Source organism: Volvox carteri, assembly GCF_000143455.1.
Source record: "Volvox carteri f. nagariensis unplaced genomic scaffold VOLCAscaffold_10, whole genome shotgun sequence".
Classification (NCBI taxonomy): Eukaryota; Viridiplantae; Chlorophyta; class Chlorophyceae; order Chlamydomonadales; family Volvocaceae; genus Volvox; species Volvox carteri.
In genome coordinates, this window is record NW_003307553.1 from 1,312,535 (window position 1) to 1,329,136 (window position 16,602).

Consider the following 16,602-nt stretch of genomic DNA (forward strand, 5'->3'; position numbering starts at 1 on the left):
AGGAGAGCGGGTGGGGGGAGGGGGTTCGGGGGGAGGGGGTTATGCGTGTGTGTATGTGTATATGCATGTGTGAAGGGCGGGAATATGCAAGGTAAGGAAAACAACTAGGGGGTGTTGGAGGGTGATTGGGGGGTCAGGGTAGAACGGGGAGGAACATGCGCAAGCGCGGTCTCTCCCGTCCTCCTCCTCCTCCCCCTCTTCTTCCTCCTCCTCCTCCTCCTCGCCCTCTTCTCCCTAGCATTACCCCCAAACCCACTTCCCCCCACCTTCCCCCCCACCCAAGCACACACCTGGTGGCACGCGTGTATGAGGTGGTTGTACGTCGCTATGGAGGCGGGTACGGCCTCGTGTGCCGACCTGCCCGACACGAGGTGCTCGAAAATGTGCAGGGCGTGGTCCAACGCGCGACCCACAACACACGCCTGCGGGAGTTGGAGGGGTGGAGAAGGGTGGGAGGAGTGGGAGGAGCGGGAAGGGAGAGTCGGGTGGGGGAAATCACATGCAAGAAGCAATGTGTGTGGAGTGGCAAGTACTCGCCCATTTCCCTCCACACACACAATCCCTTCCCCCCCCCCAAAAATACCCGTCGGGCTGTTTTTTATACAGGTTTCGCAAAATTCCCCCGCCGTACACTCCCGTCGTACTTGTATAAGTGCCGTATGTGTCTCCAGGGAGGGCGGTACGTCGTCCTCTTGCATCCTGGCGTACAGCGCCTGCGCCTCCCGCCACCGCCCCGCCCGCCCCGCCGCCGCCAGCAGCCCGTTGTACATTCGAGTGCAGTCCGACAGGTGCACCTCCGACAGCGCGGAGAAGACCTCCAAGGCCGCCTCGAAGGAGGGGGACCGTTGCATGGCCGCCTCGCAAACCTGCGAGGGGTTGTGTGTGTGTGTGTATGTGCGTGCGTATGTGTGTGTGTGTGTTTGTGTTTGTGTGTGTTAAAATCTGAGCCGCGATACGGGAAAAGGCTGGTAGTGCGTGTACGTGTGTGTGTGTGTGGCGCAGGGGGGTTTCGTGTGGGGTTTCGCGGGCGGGGGCGTGTACGGCGAGTACGGAAGTGGTGCATCATCATCATCATTATGGAATTACAGGGAAAATATTATAAAAAGGGGGAATTCTTTGGGTTTTTGCAGTACACAGTTGCAACTCACACCCTTCCGCCATCTCCCCCTGTTTCGCCCCCATCGTGTCGTACCTGCAACAGCGCTTCAATGACCTCCTCATTTGCCGTACGACCACCCGCCTCCAGCTCCTGATGGGTTTGTAATGTGGCAGATGGAAGCAAATAATGGCCTGAAACACGGTTTACCAGTAAAACCCGTCTACACCTTCCCCTCCCTCTCCCCTTTACACCGGGCGGGGGCCCCCGCGATGTGCTGTCAATTTATCCAAACCCACACCCTCTCCCCTCCCCCCCGTCCAGCAGCTTCACTCGTTCGTCTCCCCCCCTCCCGCGCACCTGCACCGCGGCAATGGCCTCTCTGTAGGCGCCCCTTCGCTTGTGGTTGCAGGCCTAGGAACGAGTTGAGGCGGGGGGCCGGGGGGGCGGGGGTGCTCAGAGGAAGCAGGTGCTGGGGGGGGGAGCGGGGGGACTCAGCAGGGGGGTGCAAGAAGGGAGAAAGGGGGAAACCTTGCAGAGATAAATCACGCACACGCAAATGTGTACGACATATATTTCCACTCGACATCTTTAGATTGTGATACGCTCGGACATAAATAAGTGTTCAGGCGTAAAATCATTTGGTCGTAGGGAGCTTCTTCCTTCGCACACGCACACACACACACGCAGGGGGGCTTCTCCTCACCTTCGCTTCGCTCCTTCGTCCCTGGCCTTTGCTCTGGGAAGGGGCCGGTCGCACGAAACCCCGCCCCTCTCCCTCCCGTTCCCCCCTTCATACAACACACAAACAAACACACAGACACACAAACCCACACCCTCCCCTGCCCGTCTCTTCTCCCCTCCCTCCCTCCCCCCCCCAACACACACACACCGAGCATCCGCTTATCGCTGATACTTTCTTCAATCGTCTGTGGTCCGTCGTACAAAAAACCCTGGTTCGTCGTAAAACCCCTCCCTCCCTCCCCCCCCCCCACACACACGCACACCTGCAACACCATGAGCACCGAATAGCTGTTGGGCCTTATCCCCAGTTGGGCCCGCATCTCCCCCAACATCTCCACGGCGGCTGCCAACCTGCCCCGGCTGCACAGACCCGTGAGGACCAGGTTGGCAGTACCCAGATCGGGATGTAGACCCAGACACCGCATTCTGCCGTACTGTTCCAAACACCGCTGGTCCTTTAAGGGGGGAAAGAGGGGGGAAAGAGGAGGAACCAAGGGGTGAGGGGGGCCCCGGCCAAAGGTTAAGGGGGGTTGGTGGGAAGTTGTGAATACAGGGAGGAATGGCGCGAGATGCATACATACATACATACAATGACGGACATGATTGTCCCATCGCTCCTCGTTCCTCTCCCACTCAACACCCCTAACCTACCCCCATACGCCACAAAACACACACACACACACACCGACCACCCCCTGACGTAATCCGAGTGCGGGACTACCTGATGCTCCGTAGCGCACACAAGGAGGACCGCATCGAACATGGCCTTAGAGGGGGCGGGTGACCCGCGGGTCACTGCCAGGTCCAGAGCCGCCAGAGCCACCTCGGAACAGCCCTGCCTCCCGAGCTCCTTGATCAGCGCCACCACGCTCGCCTCGTCCTCCAGCGCCTCATCGCTAAGTACGGCCGCCACCGCCTCGCTCCAGGGGAAGGCGCGGAACCTCCGGCCGTAGCGATCCCTGGAGCGGTGCTCCGCCTCACGAACCCGGTGGTACTCCTGCGTGCGAGTGTGTGTGTGTGTGTCGGTATGCATGTCGGTATATTTGTCGGTATATGTGTCTCGGAGGAGGGAGGTATGTGAGTATGTATGTTAGTGATGACGGGGTTTCGCAAGGACCACAAGTGCGAGGTCCTGTTTGTGTTTCTGTATGTCTGTCTGTCGTTAGGTGTGTTTGTCTGTCTGTATGTGTATGTGTTCCCCCGGCTTGGGTCCCCTCCCTCCCTCCCTCCCTAGACTAAAGCCCCCTGACGTCGTGGTGGTTTTGGGGGGGGCCCTGGTAGAGGGGGTTGTACGTAGCCATGGTTAAGGGGCCAACCACCCAAAGCCCCGTACAAACCGACAGACTACCTAAACGTCGCACCATCATTAGCACATTGCCAGCCCCCCTCTCCCCACAGCAATATTTCCAACGACAAGCGACGTGCCGCATCCGACGACCTATTGCCTGCCCCATCTTACATCCCCACCCCGCCTCCGTGTGTGTATCGTGCAAACCGAAAGCATCCCGGGGGAGGGGAGGGGATTGGTGATCTGGGTCGCTGTCGATTTCCCTCCCAACCAGGTTTCTCCTAATCCGGGCCGCGGCCGGGCAGCACTACTGTGCCTTAACTGTAACTTAAATTTCTCGTTTTTTGCACATTGGAGATGGGGAGTAGGAGAAGGAGCGCGTGCAGGAGGAGGGGATTTCCTAGGCGGTCAGGATTGCGTATGCAGGTGCTGTTTTTCGCGCCAGCGGTCCCCAGGGGCCAGGTCTGTGTGGCTGTTTTCGTGCATACCGTTGACCCCTCCAGGTAACTCACGACAGTGCGACGTGCTAAGTCCTCCGCTCGGAAGTAGATGGCTGCCATTCCACGTCCAGTTGGCTCTGCAGGGTCCATGTGCGTCGGGCGCGGCTAATGCACCGCCAGCGCTCAATTAGCAGCGTTCGACGCATGTCCACGTATTTGCAGAGCAATCTTTTCTATCCATTCAGTTTGTCATACGGCTGGGCCTTTGCGTTTGTGACCTGAACGCTAGGATTGCGGATGTCCTCCACAAAAAAACGTATAAGGCAGTTTTTGAAGCTTAATGAGTGTGTCTCAGTGTCTTATTGTCTGTCGTGAATTTTTTGTGAGAAAAGCTCATGGCCTTCCATAAAACGTTCTATCAGCCCGAGCTTGCGGCGCGCTTTGCGCGTTATGTTGGTTTGACTTAGCAAGAAGGTCGCAGGCTAGGTTACCCTTCTAAATGGGAACACAAAAAACAGCATCACAGGGCATTGGCGTGTCTTTCGAAGACGCACGTCCGTACGGTATCGCAGAATGGGCAAAGCCTTTGTAGTATTAAGACGGCGCAGATGAACCTCTGTGTTTCCTGAGCTTGCCTGTGAAGTATAACGGCCATCGTCTTCTGCAACTGGAGCCAGGGTTCCTCTGTTCGACGTCTGCTACGTCTTCCAACGTATTTACAACTTTGCATTCCGCTACAGCGGATTGATTGTATGCCGAGCGATCCTTTTCTGACATATAACTTAATCCAAATCAGGCCGAGCGCACATGCATCTCTGCTTGTGTGTGCAGGGGGCCGCGGGCTCGGAGTCTGGCCGCGTAAACGAAACCTGTGAAGCCTGTACCAAAAGCATTTCCATGAAACGCTGTTATGGTCTTGATCTATGCTTATGAGTATCCCATGTTGGTTTGAAACCCTCTCAGTCAGGTGCCGAGGCAAGTGGATGTGTGGCACCATCGCATTTGCGTCTCATGACTCGTGTGCTCTTGGTGATGGGATAGTGGTAGCCTTAACCTAACTCAGATCAGCAACTTTGGCTCATTTGGTTGGCCACACGTCTCTTAGTGCACTGACGTGCTCCCCGTTCCCAACACCAGCGGTTGGCACAATCCTTTGATCCTCTGTCACGTGTCCAGTCAACGCAAGCTTGTCCGCGCGGGGGAAATGAGGGCTTAAGGGAGGCTCTCCTTCCCTGGATCGCTCTTCCTGTCCTCCATAGTATCGTGCAAATTGTATGAGCGTACTAACTGAGGTTTTGTGTCCAGTGAAGTTAGTACGGCCTGGCCGAGTTCTTTTTGAGTAAGGCCCACAGTGTTGCGCGGGAGGCGTTCCTAGGGGCCTAGGGGCGCTGCACTCGACCCGTTCGGGGTCCGCTGTAACAAATCGCATTTTGTAACCACCTCCTAGGCGTTACTGAGGACAGGGAGCTTCGGGCTTAGGAATCTGCGGGTCTGTAAGAGTACTGCCCACTAAATAAAAGCGTTGCCGCAGGACCCTTCCTTCCGCGGATATATAACGGAGTACATGGGACTCTACTGCAGTGCACGGCCAGCTGGCCCGATGGCTCTACTTTTCGGGAGTCTGGAGCCCACTGTAACAACCACGCACACACACACACACACACATGGGACGCATCATTGAGCCAATACAAGTATGACCTGGACACACGGCCTGTATGTGTGTGAGCTCGTGTGTGCTTGCGAGTGGCAAAATGAGGACCTGGGGGAATACGCTGCTCCGCCGTCTCGGCCTAGTAGGTGTTGTATAGGGGGCTTATCCCCATTGGGACATACAGGGACCCGCAGTGTGACCCCTGGGTCATTTGGCCAACCTGACAACATGAGAACGGGAGTGAGAGCTGTTAGTGGGGCCCTCCTGCCAGCGCCTGTTAGGCTCCGCCCCCACTGCTCTTCTGTCCGCTTCAGTAAGTGTTACTTGCCATTTGAGGTGACAGTGTCAAGTTCTCTGCGGGACGAACCTGCTGTTAGGCTGTATCTACGATGTGGGTCCGATGTGGGTCCGATCTATGGGTTGTTGCGGTTGCGTTCGAAGCGGTGTGTGCTGGCGGCAAAACGAAATTGTAGGGGGTGTCATTGTGGGCCTGGCAGGCAGGCAGGGTTAGGGATGGACGATCTAGCATGTCGGGTAGCCTCAGCCTGTGGGGTAGGCTTTTCGACCCGAGGGGCCAGGCAGGCAGGCGGAAGGGCTGGCAGCGGCCGGGGAAGGAGGGATGTGTGGGTGGGTGCAGCGGCATGGCCTGGGGGACGCCGACGGCCCGATAGAGGTGATGAGGACGACGCCGGGCCTGTGACATGCGCATGACGATGAGCCATGGGACGCTCTTGTGGTTTTGTGTGGGTTGCCCTGCGGCTTCTCCGGCGGCGTGGAGGATTGTATGATCGGCGGTGCAGGGTGCCCACAAGTAAATTCACGTGCTCCCCGCTCCCCGCATTCCTTGCGAATGCCAGTGGATGCCATAAACTATTGGCTCAGCTGCTGCCCCAAAAAATGCAAGTGCGATACGCTCTTACGCTTAAACGCCATAATAGTACACATCCTTTTCATCAAAGTGGACGAGCAAAGGCAGCTCTTCAGTATGTGCGTGTCGAGGATCGTAGGTATTGCGCGACAGCTCCTGCAACGGCAGGGCAGGCATTATAAAGATCAAACAATGGCAGCCCAAACTTCACAATCCATCCCATTACTGTCAGTTGGTGGAGCAAGTTAAAAGCAGTACTATGGTGGTACGGCACGCTGCGTGTCCATCTCGAGACGAGGAAAGCATGCGTTTCTAAAGGTTAGCCCATGCAGCAGGCTCCTTGGCTATACCTATCCAATCCATATGACAAATTTTGCGAGATCACGTTACAGGTAACTGTTCAAATTTGAGACGTGTAACTGCAGCATGCAGGGGCCGGGCGCGTCAGGAAGCACCAGGAGTAAATTGTATCCTGACGAGGGATGATCCTCTAAGATGCTGGAAGAGGAGGGGATCTTTTGCAAGCTAGTTCAGTTTATCATTATGTCTGCGCTGTGTGAGCAATCGTCAGAAGGCCACATGAAGGCGCTTGCCCTGTATGCTGCTAGCATTGCCAGATTCAAATATATACGCGAGGGCTTGAAAACTCATTATCAAGATGATTAAGCCAGCAGTAACGTCACATCCGCAATTTGCCAAGGGATTGCATCAGCCTTATCATTCGTAAGCTCCTATTTACGAAGCATCATCAAAGCACACAAAAGCACACGAAAGAGAGTTTCGTAGCAATTCGGTGGCCGTCAAGCGCAGTCACTGCAAATGCCCAGAGATGCCGACCGAGAGAATAGAAATTGCAGGTTAACGATGGAAATCGTAAACATCCGGCATCCTTTTCAACAATATCTGAGGTTATTAAGGCATCCAACTTCGATGGTCCGAAGATACCATTCCGGGAAAGATCATTCCTCCTAATGCAAGCAGCAGAGGACACTCAATACCCGTTTCAATATACACTATCAACACACATTATTTCAGCCAAGGAGTATAAAAATTTAATGTCGTAGCTCGTAGATGGACCACACCAACTTTAGGCCCCGGCTCCAGAGCCGAAATCTCCATCTCGTACGGCATCGCTTTGCCTCTTCCATATTAACGCCCGGAATTACCTTCATCATCAGTTCCCACTTCCAGCTTGTGAGAACCCACTAGTGATAAAATGGCCTTCACCCTCGCTAAGTCTGCTGCTAAGGCCGCTGTGTCGCGCCGCACGACCGTCAAGGTCGAGGCGCGCCGCACTGTGAAGCCGGCTGCCAAGTCGTCTACCCCGGACAGGTGTGACAGGCAACATAAGATATTGTTTGCAGTTACGCGCTGTCGGACTTGCTTCTTACTGCCCTGGTCAAGTCGATGCTGACCTATGACTTATCGGCACCCGTTCTACAGCTTCTGGTATGGTCCGGACCGCCCGCTGTTCCTGGGCGCTTTCACTGGCGAGCCCCCGAGCTACCTGACCGGCGAGTTCCCCGGTAAGTTAACTTCCCGACATCTGCTTGGCATCTTGTTTCCGTGAGCGAGGACGCGCATGGGATGATCGCGATCTTCATACCCTTCAATAGTAAAGACGTCATGCTTGGATGTGAGGTCTAAGTCTTTGTTTTTGCTTGCTGCTTTCAAAGATTTGCTATCTGGCCGTTGTCAACCTGTTTTCGAGTCTACATGCAAATGCTTGTTCCTTCGGACACCTATAATTTCTTACATTTTATCCTTGCAGGTGACTATGGCTGGGACACTGCTGGTCTGTCGGCCGACCCCGAGACCTTCAAGCGCTACCGCGAGCTGGAGCTGATCCACGCTCGTTGGGCCATGCTTGGCGCTCTGGGCTGCATCTTCCCTGAGCTCCTGGGCTCTTACGGTGTGCCTTTCGGCGAGTCTGTGTGGTTCAAGGCTGGTGCTCAGATCTTCCAGGAGGGCGGCCTGGACTACCTGGGCAACCCATCGCTGGTGCACGCTCAGTCCATCCTGGCCATCCTGGGCACCCAGGTCATCCTGATGGGCGCTATTGAGGGCTACCGCGTCAACGGCGGCCCCTTGGGCGAGGGCCTGGTAAGAAATGAATGAAGCAAACCGTTAGCGGGTTTATGTGACTTTTGTGACGTGGTGTTTGACGTGCCTCTTCTGCTCTGCGATTGGAAATTGAAGAGGGCGATGTGCCACTTTTCCCACAGGACAAGCTGTACCCCGGCGGCTCCTTCGACCCCCTCGGCCTGGCTGACGACCCGGACACCTTCGCTGAGCTTAAGGTTAAGGAGATCAAGAACGGCCGCCTGGCTATGTTCTCGATGTTTGGCTTCTTCGTCCAGGCTATCGTGACCGGCAAGGGCCCTCTCCAGAACCTGTCTGACCACCTGGCCAACCCCGGCGTGAACAACGCCTTCGCGGTAGGTTGGCAAGGGTGAAGTGGTTTCCGACAATTTTGTAGCTTTTCCAAGAAAATTTCCCTGACGCATAACGTATCTCTTTTCCCTTGCAGTACGCCACCAAGTTCACCCCATCGGCGTAAATTCCTGGTGGAGTCATTGTGTTGGAGCCATTGGAGCTCTGCAAGAGTGGCATTATCAAGAACGTTCACGCGCGGAAGGGATATTTAGTGGCTGTCTGAGCGTAGAGTGATACCCACATCTTGGGTTTGTAACATAAATCTGATGTGATCCGATGTATCTTATCTATCTGTTCATTTGCTTGGACAATTTTCGGCATTATTAGGCAGATGGACTGTGATAATGTAGAGCAGCCGAGAAATATGCACTGAAAGCAGGAAGCTAAACACGAAAACAATGTATGCGGGCTCGAGCAACCCTAAGTAAGGTCAAAGAGACTGCTTCCTACTCGGCTGAGATGACTTACGCCCAGCATTTAGATAAATCGGTAATGTCATGATAATAGCCTAAAAGCGACCGAGAAGTTAGCAAGCAAACTCAGATGTGAACGTGAGGGTGTGAATGATAATACAGATATCCATATATATGGATATCTTCGAAAACAAGTACATTTGTTTAAGTACATTTGCTTAAGGTACAGGTGTAGCAGTATAAATGTTATAACGCCTGTGAAATGTATTATCGCTTCGTAAATCATCATTTCGCACTGCAACATAGCATCACACAGGGCAACAATCTACGCGATCATTCAAACGCTGGGCGCTATGATCATTGCTGCTCCGAAACATGTACTACGGATGCCATGTCATGCCCGGCGCTCTACTTTATACGGCAAAAAGGCATCGACGTGTTCGACGGGTCAAAGCTTTTCACGTCCACGAGCACTGCTTTAATACCAGTGTAATACTTAACTGAGTTGTCGCAATTTGCCGACATGAGTGCCATGTTGTCGACGTCGACGCGTGCGGCCTCTGGCCTCCGTACTGGTACGTTGAGGTGTCTACAATGTGTGGTTGCGGGTGCGGTTGCTCAGAACCATCTGGGAAAAGCTCCCTTGGAGTAGGGCTCCTAGAACTTCGGTATCAGTCGCTTTTCCACCTGTATTAGAACTCGCGACTGTGATTGTGGCGTCCTTTATGCTGAACACATTTGAATAATGTTCTGCAGGTCACACGGAGCGCGCTTGCGTGCCGATCATGGCCGTTGCCTTGCCGCGCAAGGTAATGTCGGCCCGGCGCGTTGCTCGGACGGAGAAGGCTACTCTTGCATCGATGCCAGTGACAGCAGATGCTGTTGTTGCACCCCCGAAAATCGTCCACACAATCACTGCGGAGCAGTACCATGACTTCCTAGCAGAGCATTCCGACAAGCTCGTCACCATGGACTTCTACGCAGTATGGTAGGTGACTGTCACTTCGGTGCAAAAGCTATATTGTTGCTATTTTATGCTCTGGCAAGTTGCTTGCCTGATATCAGCTTTTCGTGCGTTGTGTTGTGTGCGTTTCTGTGCCTCAATGACAAACTCAGGCTTGCGCGCGCTCATGGTCCGTTGCAGGTGCGGTCCATGCAAGATGATAGCGCCCGAGCTGGAGCGAATGGCAGCGGAAAGCGACCCCTCTAAGCTGGTGTTTGCCAAGCTTGATTGCGGTAAGTGCAATCTGACAGTAGTAGCCAGGGTCTTGGGGGCAGGATGAATTGTTAACAGCAGAAACCCTTCAGCACCTCTTCGTGATCCATAAAGGCGCCGACATAGAACGTTCCGGAAAAGATCGTAAGACGGACACACACACACATACATACATACATTCCTGTGTAACGCACAAGGGGTGGGGTTTGCTTAGAAGTGCGTGAGGGGAAATACCCGCCTGATCCTCATGTCAGTGTATATGTGTATGTGTGTCTGTTACAGATCGATCAGGGCCAGCTGGCCAGCTGCACCTAACCGTTACCCCAATGGAAACGCCCGCCGCAACACTCTCCCCCTAACGGCGGGGGGAGAGGGGCGGGAGGGGGCCCCACAGCCCCCTACCAGTACTGCTCGACCGAGGGCGTTCGACCCTATGCCTCTACCTCATATGTGTGTGTGTGTGTGTTGCAGTGCGTGTGTGTTGAAGTGTGTCTCATGCGACATAACCACCGTCCACCTCACCTTCCCTCCAACTACTACCTCCTCCCAAGAACATCAGCCGGAAGTCCCCCCCCGGGGATATGACGAACCCACTCTGCTTGTGGCGTGCTGGTCCCCCCTTCAGGCGCCACGAACGAGTCGAAGAAGCTGGCCATGTCATTGGGGATCAAGGCCCTGCCGACCTTCCACTTGTACAAGAACTCAAAAATAGTAGATACGATGACCGGTGCTAAGGTGAGCGTGAAGCAGGTGTGGAGGTGTGGTATCTCACATCCCCCCCCGCGCGCTGCAGACTGTCTTTTTGGAGCCCTGGGTACCTCCTGGATAACCTGGATGGTTATGACATTTGTGCATTCTTGCCGGGTATTCGGGTTTGTCGGTAGCGACTTGTCGGTAGCGGAGGTGCGAGTGCCCAGCGGGAATAGCAGCTAGGGTAGTATTTATTATACCCTAACGCGCTCCTTACCCCCTGTTACTCGGCGTTGCTGTTGCAGGTCAAGAGCCTGGCGGACCTCATCAATAAGCATTTGTAGGGGGTATCAGGAGAAGAAGAAGAAGAAGAGTGAAATGTGTATTAAAGTATATCACCGGGATTTTGTCAATTATGGGGATCAGAAACGCCTGATGCCTGAAAAGCGAGACACACAAGAGCCGCAAGTGGCAGCGCCATTGTGTGGAGATGGTTTGATTTTGTCATGATCGTGGTTGAGCTCCCATGTCCCTGGGGCCTTTTTGATAATCAACCTAGCTTAATCATCGGACGACGACGGCATGTATATAGTAATGCTGTCAAGCACCCGGCGGTAGATGTCCCAGCGGAGGAGTATGGTTCAAGGGGCGACCACAGCCGACTGACCCTTTGTACGGCGGTTGGTTGCCGGATCGCTTTCTGTTTCACGGACGTTGTAGGTAAGCCTGTTTTAATCCTGTAGGAGTGATAAGGACATGTACGGCATCTGTCTTTGCTTGGCATCTCAGTCTTTTGTACATTTAATAGCGACACAAAGCTAGTCTGCGACATCTAAGAGGTACCGAACGTAGTGGTTCGGAGCGAATGCGTGTCTATTTTATGTATGTACGATATGTGATGTCACGTCCTTGAAAGGGTGTTGAGGAGGGCGGATCTATCCGTGCCGTGCTTGCCGTGACGGGATGTTGCCTGAGCAGGACATGCCCTCGTCAGTGTGTGTGTTATCAGCATGTTGCGTTTGGTCACCTCTACAGTGGCGTCACTCGCGGGGTTTTTTATTGCGTGTTTGAATCGCGTACTGCATCATTGTCATCGGCATGTCTGGTGTTGCGAATTCAGCTGGTGTGCGAGTTCAGCTCCGCATTGCAGCTCGCCTGCCGCTGCCGTTGCTGCTGTTGCTGTTCCCGCACTTCTTTGTGGGTGCTGTTGCTGCTGTTGCTCTGTGTGTGTGTGTTTTATGGTTGCGAAAGAGGGAAATGTTTTCTTCCTGAATGCGGCGTGCATGGATGATGTTCTAGGGATGTTGTTCTAGGGACCAGCGTTGCAGGTGACGTTGTCGATAGCTTCGCGGACAAACCCCCCATGCGTGGATTTACATACACGCATACATGCGTGTGCTGCTGTTTCGAGGGAGCGGGTGTTGATCGGTTTTGAGGCGGGAAGAAGAGGAAGAGAGAAAGTGATGGAGGGGGATATGCGCACCGTCACCACACTGCACCGCACGCCATTACTTGTGGCCGTTGTCTGTCGGCCGCTTGACCCCCGGAGGAGTCCATCAAGCGGGGAAGTGCCCGGAGCGCTTTCCCAAAATGTTAGGTGTCGCAAAAGGCCTTCCATATGTTGTGGAATTGCGTTCTAGCTTGATGGCTGATCTTTTTGCGTTAAAGAGTCCCCCCTCCTCCTGTTGTGAGGGGGCTTTTCCGTACCCCGCCATTCTTTGGCTGGTTAAAGGTGTGAGAGATGGTGATGCGGTGATATGTGTCGTACCGCGTGACGAATGATACAGTGATGCAGCTCTTGGGAGCCATCGTCGCATTCGGAAAATGCGGGCAAGCGAGCCGTCGCTATAGCGCCAGTACATAAGCCCTTGCCAGGTCTTCCAGTCTGCGTGCGGCGGCAAGCTAGGCGTGGAGCTGGAACAGCAAAACCTCCTCTGTCTCAAATGCTAAATGCTAATGAGGTGATTACCACTCCCCCTTGCTGCCCAGACTCTGGCCCTTGTAACATTTCTATTTGCATGGCACCTTTCCAGCCTCAGATACTTATGGGCGCCCATCCATCCCGCTTGTGTTTGGGGCAGAGTTTCAAAGGAATGCGGCGACAACGACAATAGCGCATTATAACAGTAATGTAACCAAATAAAGATATTCAGATAAGAGCTGCATCGCTGCACAATGCAAAACGACCTGATCCTCGCGCGACATGGACACACAAACACACAAACACAAATGGCCCCACCCCCACAGCAGATGACTTCCGTGGAGGTGTCCGCAAAGTGTTCGTGTGAAGACAAGAAATGCCACAACATGACAAACGATCAGCTAACGTGAAAAGAGGGAGCGAGAGAGAAGAGGGGTGGATTACGCCTCATGCGACGTCAGCGCTCTCCCGCCAGCTGCATCCCCGTTGTGTCCCCGTTTCTCGCGATTGGTCTAAAAGTACTTTTGGCACCAGCATGTATGGCAAAGAATATGACTAGACATGCATGATTGAGAAAAACAATATTATGCTGTGGCGGCACTGAGAAATGCTGTAGTCCTCCTTCTCCCTCCCCTGGCAGCCATCCATCCCATTTGCGACGCTTTAAATTGCGGCTCATCCAAAGTTTAACGGCTAACAGCATATGCGCAGGCTGCTGCTGGTGCTTACGAATTACTGGCCTGACTATGGAGGCATGCCCGCGTACGTCAGGTACGGCATGCTCGTACATCTCGCCACTACAACAGTTAAGATCGGGCCAAAGCCAGGTGCTCATGCCAAATGTGCTTTATTGTCGTCCACTTGTGCGATCGTCATGTATTTGAGTGATGTCACACCGTAACATGTAGACGACAGCTCGCAGCGACGTACTCAAACAAGCGGTTTCGCAATGCGGGTTTGGCCTTTTGATTGTTGTTGCTGCCGTAATGCATGAAGCATTTTCTCATTGCCGTACATTTGGCAGGTGGCGATACGGCATCCTGGATCGAACGCGTCACGATTACCGGTAAGATATAACGGAGTTTTGGTTTGCATGGGTGTGTCTGTGCATGTATGTATGTATGTATGACGTTGATTACACTGTGGGCTGAAAAGCCGGGGGCCCAGGGCCGAAGCACAGCGCGGGGGGCGGGTGCATACGGCTGGTTAGTCTCATGCACTCCGCCCCCGGGTCAGGCCGCACGGGAAACGACGGCCGGCACGCAACAGCGCTTGTTTGGCGCTCCAACTAGACGGGATCTATGCCCGTTGGTCTCCTAACATAAACGAAGTCGCAACTGGGGGCCCCTTCCTGCCGACCGAACGAACCGAGCATCTCAGAGAGCTCGCAACCAGGACCTGGGCGACCGGGAGCCCGACGAGTCATCCCGGGCTGGGGAGGTCACCAAGCTCAAAAATCCTCACGCAATAAAAAGAGCGCAAAGAGCTCACACCACAAGACGCCAAAACAGCCTCCTGAGACTACTACCCTCCGCCTCTCCCTCCCTGGGCTAGTCCAGGGGAGATAGCCCCCGTCGGGGGGATAACACCGCACAAGTCCGCGCCCTTCCACAGCACTGGGTCTAACTTGAAAAGTACTCAAACGGGAAGACCCTGCGGCCACGCAGGGCGATCAAGCCTCCGAAAAACCACAGGGGGGGAGGGTAGCCAGCTCGGCGCCCCCCCAATACCGCTCTACCAAGACGGCTGGTTCCCAAGATCCTATCTCACCTAGACGCCGCAACACGAAAAACCCGGTCTCGTACCCTGAAGAACCTAGTCCTGCACCACGCGCGCACCTTCGAGTACGGCCCCTCCTTCTGGGTGCCCACCTCCCCCTCATCCGCGCCCTCGCTACGGCCACCTGTTTCCACTCACCACCCCTCAACCCTACATCCTCTTGGTGCTCTCTCTGCCTCTTTCCCTCCCCCCCCGGCTCTCCCCGCCCTTTCCCCGGTCTCCCCTCCCTCCGCCGGTACGGCTCCCCCAGGCAAATAAACCCTCCCTCCCCCATGTCCCCTTGCGCGGCACCCCCCCAAGCCCCATCCCTGATCCCGCCCCCCTCGCAACCTTTCCCCTCAACCTCCCTCTCGACCTCCCTGCCACCCCCACCACCTCAAATCCCCCTTCCGCGCCTCGACACCCTATCCCCTTATCCCCTAAACTCCAGCTCCCGCCGCGTCCGCTTGACCATTAGGTCGTGATGTCCACCGCCTCCGCGCAGCGCAGTGCTCCCCCGACGATTGACAGGATCGGGTGGTGGGGTCCCACTCCGTCCCAGCCCCGCCTTGGGACATTGAGCGCGGTGAAAGAGCGCAAGCGCGCCCAGAAGTCCACTACTGCCCGAGCGCGGGCGTATTCCAGGGGGGTTGCTGCTGCTGTTGCTGTTGCTGCTGCTGTTGCTGCTGCTGTTGCCGTCCCCGGTCCCGCGATGGGCCCCTGCGTTTGATCCTCGAGTACCGGCGCGTTCAGCGGCGGCCCCTCGTGCGGTCTCACTCCGTTGGCCAGGTGGAAGAAGTCCGTTATCCGCCGCTGTTGGGGCCCTTGCGCCTGGATCTGTTGCGCTTGCTCTGGCTGTTCTGTCGCGGGGTTAGCCGCCCTTTCCAGTCGTCTTCCGGCTGCTCGCAGGCAGCACCTGCCTACCTCCATAGCAGACAGGGCCGCCAGGGCGATCACATCCCAGGGGGCCTGCTCGCAGCCGGTCGGGGCTTGGACCAACCACAGCTGCTTCCGGGTGATGCCGCCTGTCGCTGCCTCCTGGGAGGGCTGTATGTGTCGGTCAATTTGCTCCCGGACAGCTTGTGCGACAGGGCACTCCCAGAAGTGGTGCATGCGTGGGGAGCAGTGCTGGTTGCTGGCGTTGCCGAACCCTCCACACCCACAGCGCTCAGGCACCATGCGGGCCAGGTGCGTGTTGCCGGGCAGGGGGATGCCGTCCACGGCGAGCCGCCACAGCGTTTCTTTGTTCTCGTTCTCCCACCGCACCCCCGACCACAAGCGGGCTTGCGTCGCCCTGAAGCGGCTTGTTTCCGCTGAGGAGGAAGGTGCCGTTTCCTGCGGGTCCAACGCTTCTTGCACAAATGCTGCCATCAAGCGTCCCCGTTTCTCCTCGGTGGCCCCGCATTGCAGCTGTGTCGCTAGGCGGACCGTCAGGCGTGTGAGTGGGACGGTTGTTGTGCCGCCCGGTATCTGCCATCCGACCCGCTTTAGGATCATAGCCAACGCCTGAGTGCTGTTGGGGGTGCTTGGAGCCGTCATGTCCCCCGCCGTTGGCATCTCTGGCTGCTGCTGTTGGGGTTGCTGCTCATGCGGCTGCGTCTGTAGCTGTTGCTGCGGCTGTTGCTGCTGTTGCGGCTGCGGCTGATGCTGTGTCTGTAGCTGTGGTTGTGTTTGCAGCTGTTGTGGCTGTACCTGTGGCTGCGGCTGTGGCTGCGGCTGAGGCTGCGGCTGTAGCTGCGGCTGTGGCTGCGGCTGTGGCTGCGGCTGTGGCTGCGGCTGTGGCTGCGGCTGTGGCTGTGACTGCGGCTGTGGCTGCAGCTGTGCCTGCGGCTGGGGTTGCTGTTGCTGTTGGGTTTCCACTGCTCTTGCAGCTTCGAGCCAGGCCGGGTTGATAGCGCCATGTAGCGTCTTAAGGGCTGCCAGGGTCGCTGACCTGTCCCGCGTGGGTGCTGGGGTTGATGGGTCGAGGTGTGTCCTGACCCATTCGGGCCAGGTCGACCTGGGGAGGGAGGCCACTCGAGTATGCACCACTAGGTCCCAGACCCGCACTAGGTCGCCCACCGTTTGCAGTTCCTGCATGA

The 16,602-nt window shown here is 55.7% G+C and overlaps 3 protein-coding genes across 3 annotated transcripts in view; 2 read left to right on the top strand and 1 right to left on the bottom strand.

Annotated features, from left to right (window-relative positions):
• VOLCADRAFT_88869 (uncharacterized protein) overlaps positions 1-3,688 on the bottom strand; it is a gene marked incomplete at both ends in the record, with an annotated part of 5,671 nt that extends 1,983 nt beyond the window's left edge. Inside the window, 7 exons of the mRNA XM_002948560.1 lie at positions 291-422; positions 645-866; positions 1,193-1,249; positions 1,457-1,510; positions 2,104-2,295; positions 2,562-2,837; positions 3,641-3,688. Coding sequence (XP_002948606.1) covers positions 291-422; positions 645-866; positions 1,193-1,249; positions 1,457-1,510; positions 2,104-2,295; positions 2,562-2,837; positions 3,641-3,688 — 981 coding nt within the window. The remainder of the gene's footprint in view (positions 1-290; positions 423-644; positions 867-1,192; positions 1,250-1,456; positions 1,511-2,103; positions 2,296-2,561; positions 2,838-3,640) is intronic.
• Positions 3,689-7,271: 3,583 nt separating this feature from the next.
• Positions 7,272-8,820, top strand: VOLCADRAFT_73821 (uncharacterized protein). The gene is made up of 5 exons (XM_002948429.1): positions 7,272-7,419; positions 7,531-7,613; positions 7,859-8,190; positions 8,313-8,525; positions 8,618-8,820. The coding sequence occupies exons 1-5, from the start codon at positions 7,304-7,306 to the stop codon at positions 8,645-8,647; spliced, it is 774 nt and encodes a 257-aa protein (XP_002948475.1). The 5' UTR covers positions 7,272-7,303; the 3' UTR covers positions 8,648-8,820.
• Positions 8,821-9,419: 599 nt separating this feature from the next.
• trx5 (thioredoxin) lies at positions 9,420-12,859 on the top strand. Its single transcript, XM_002948430.1, has 5 exons — positions 9,420-9,511; positions 9,693-9,924; positions 10,081-10,172; positions 10,778-10,887; positions 11,148-12,859. Exons 1-5 carry the CDS (start codon positions 9,460-9,462, stop codon positions 11,184-11,186), a joined length of 525 nt encoding a protein of 174 aa, XP_002948476.1. The 5' UTR covers positions 9,420-9,459; the 3' UTR covers positions 11,187-12,859.
• Positions 12,860-16,602: the final 3,743 nt, after the last annotated feature.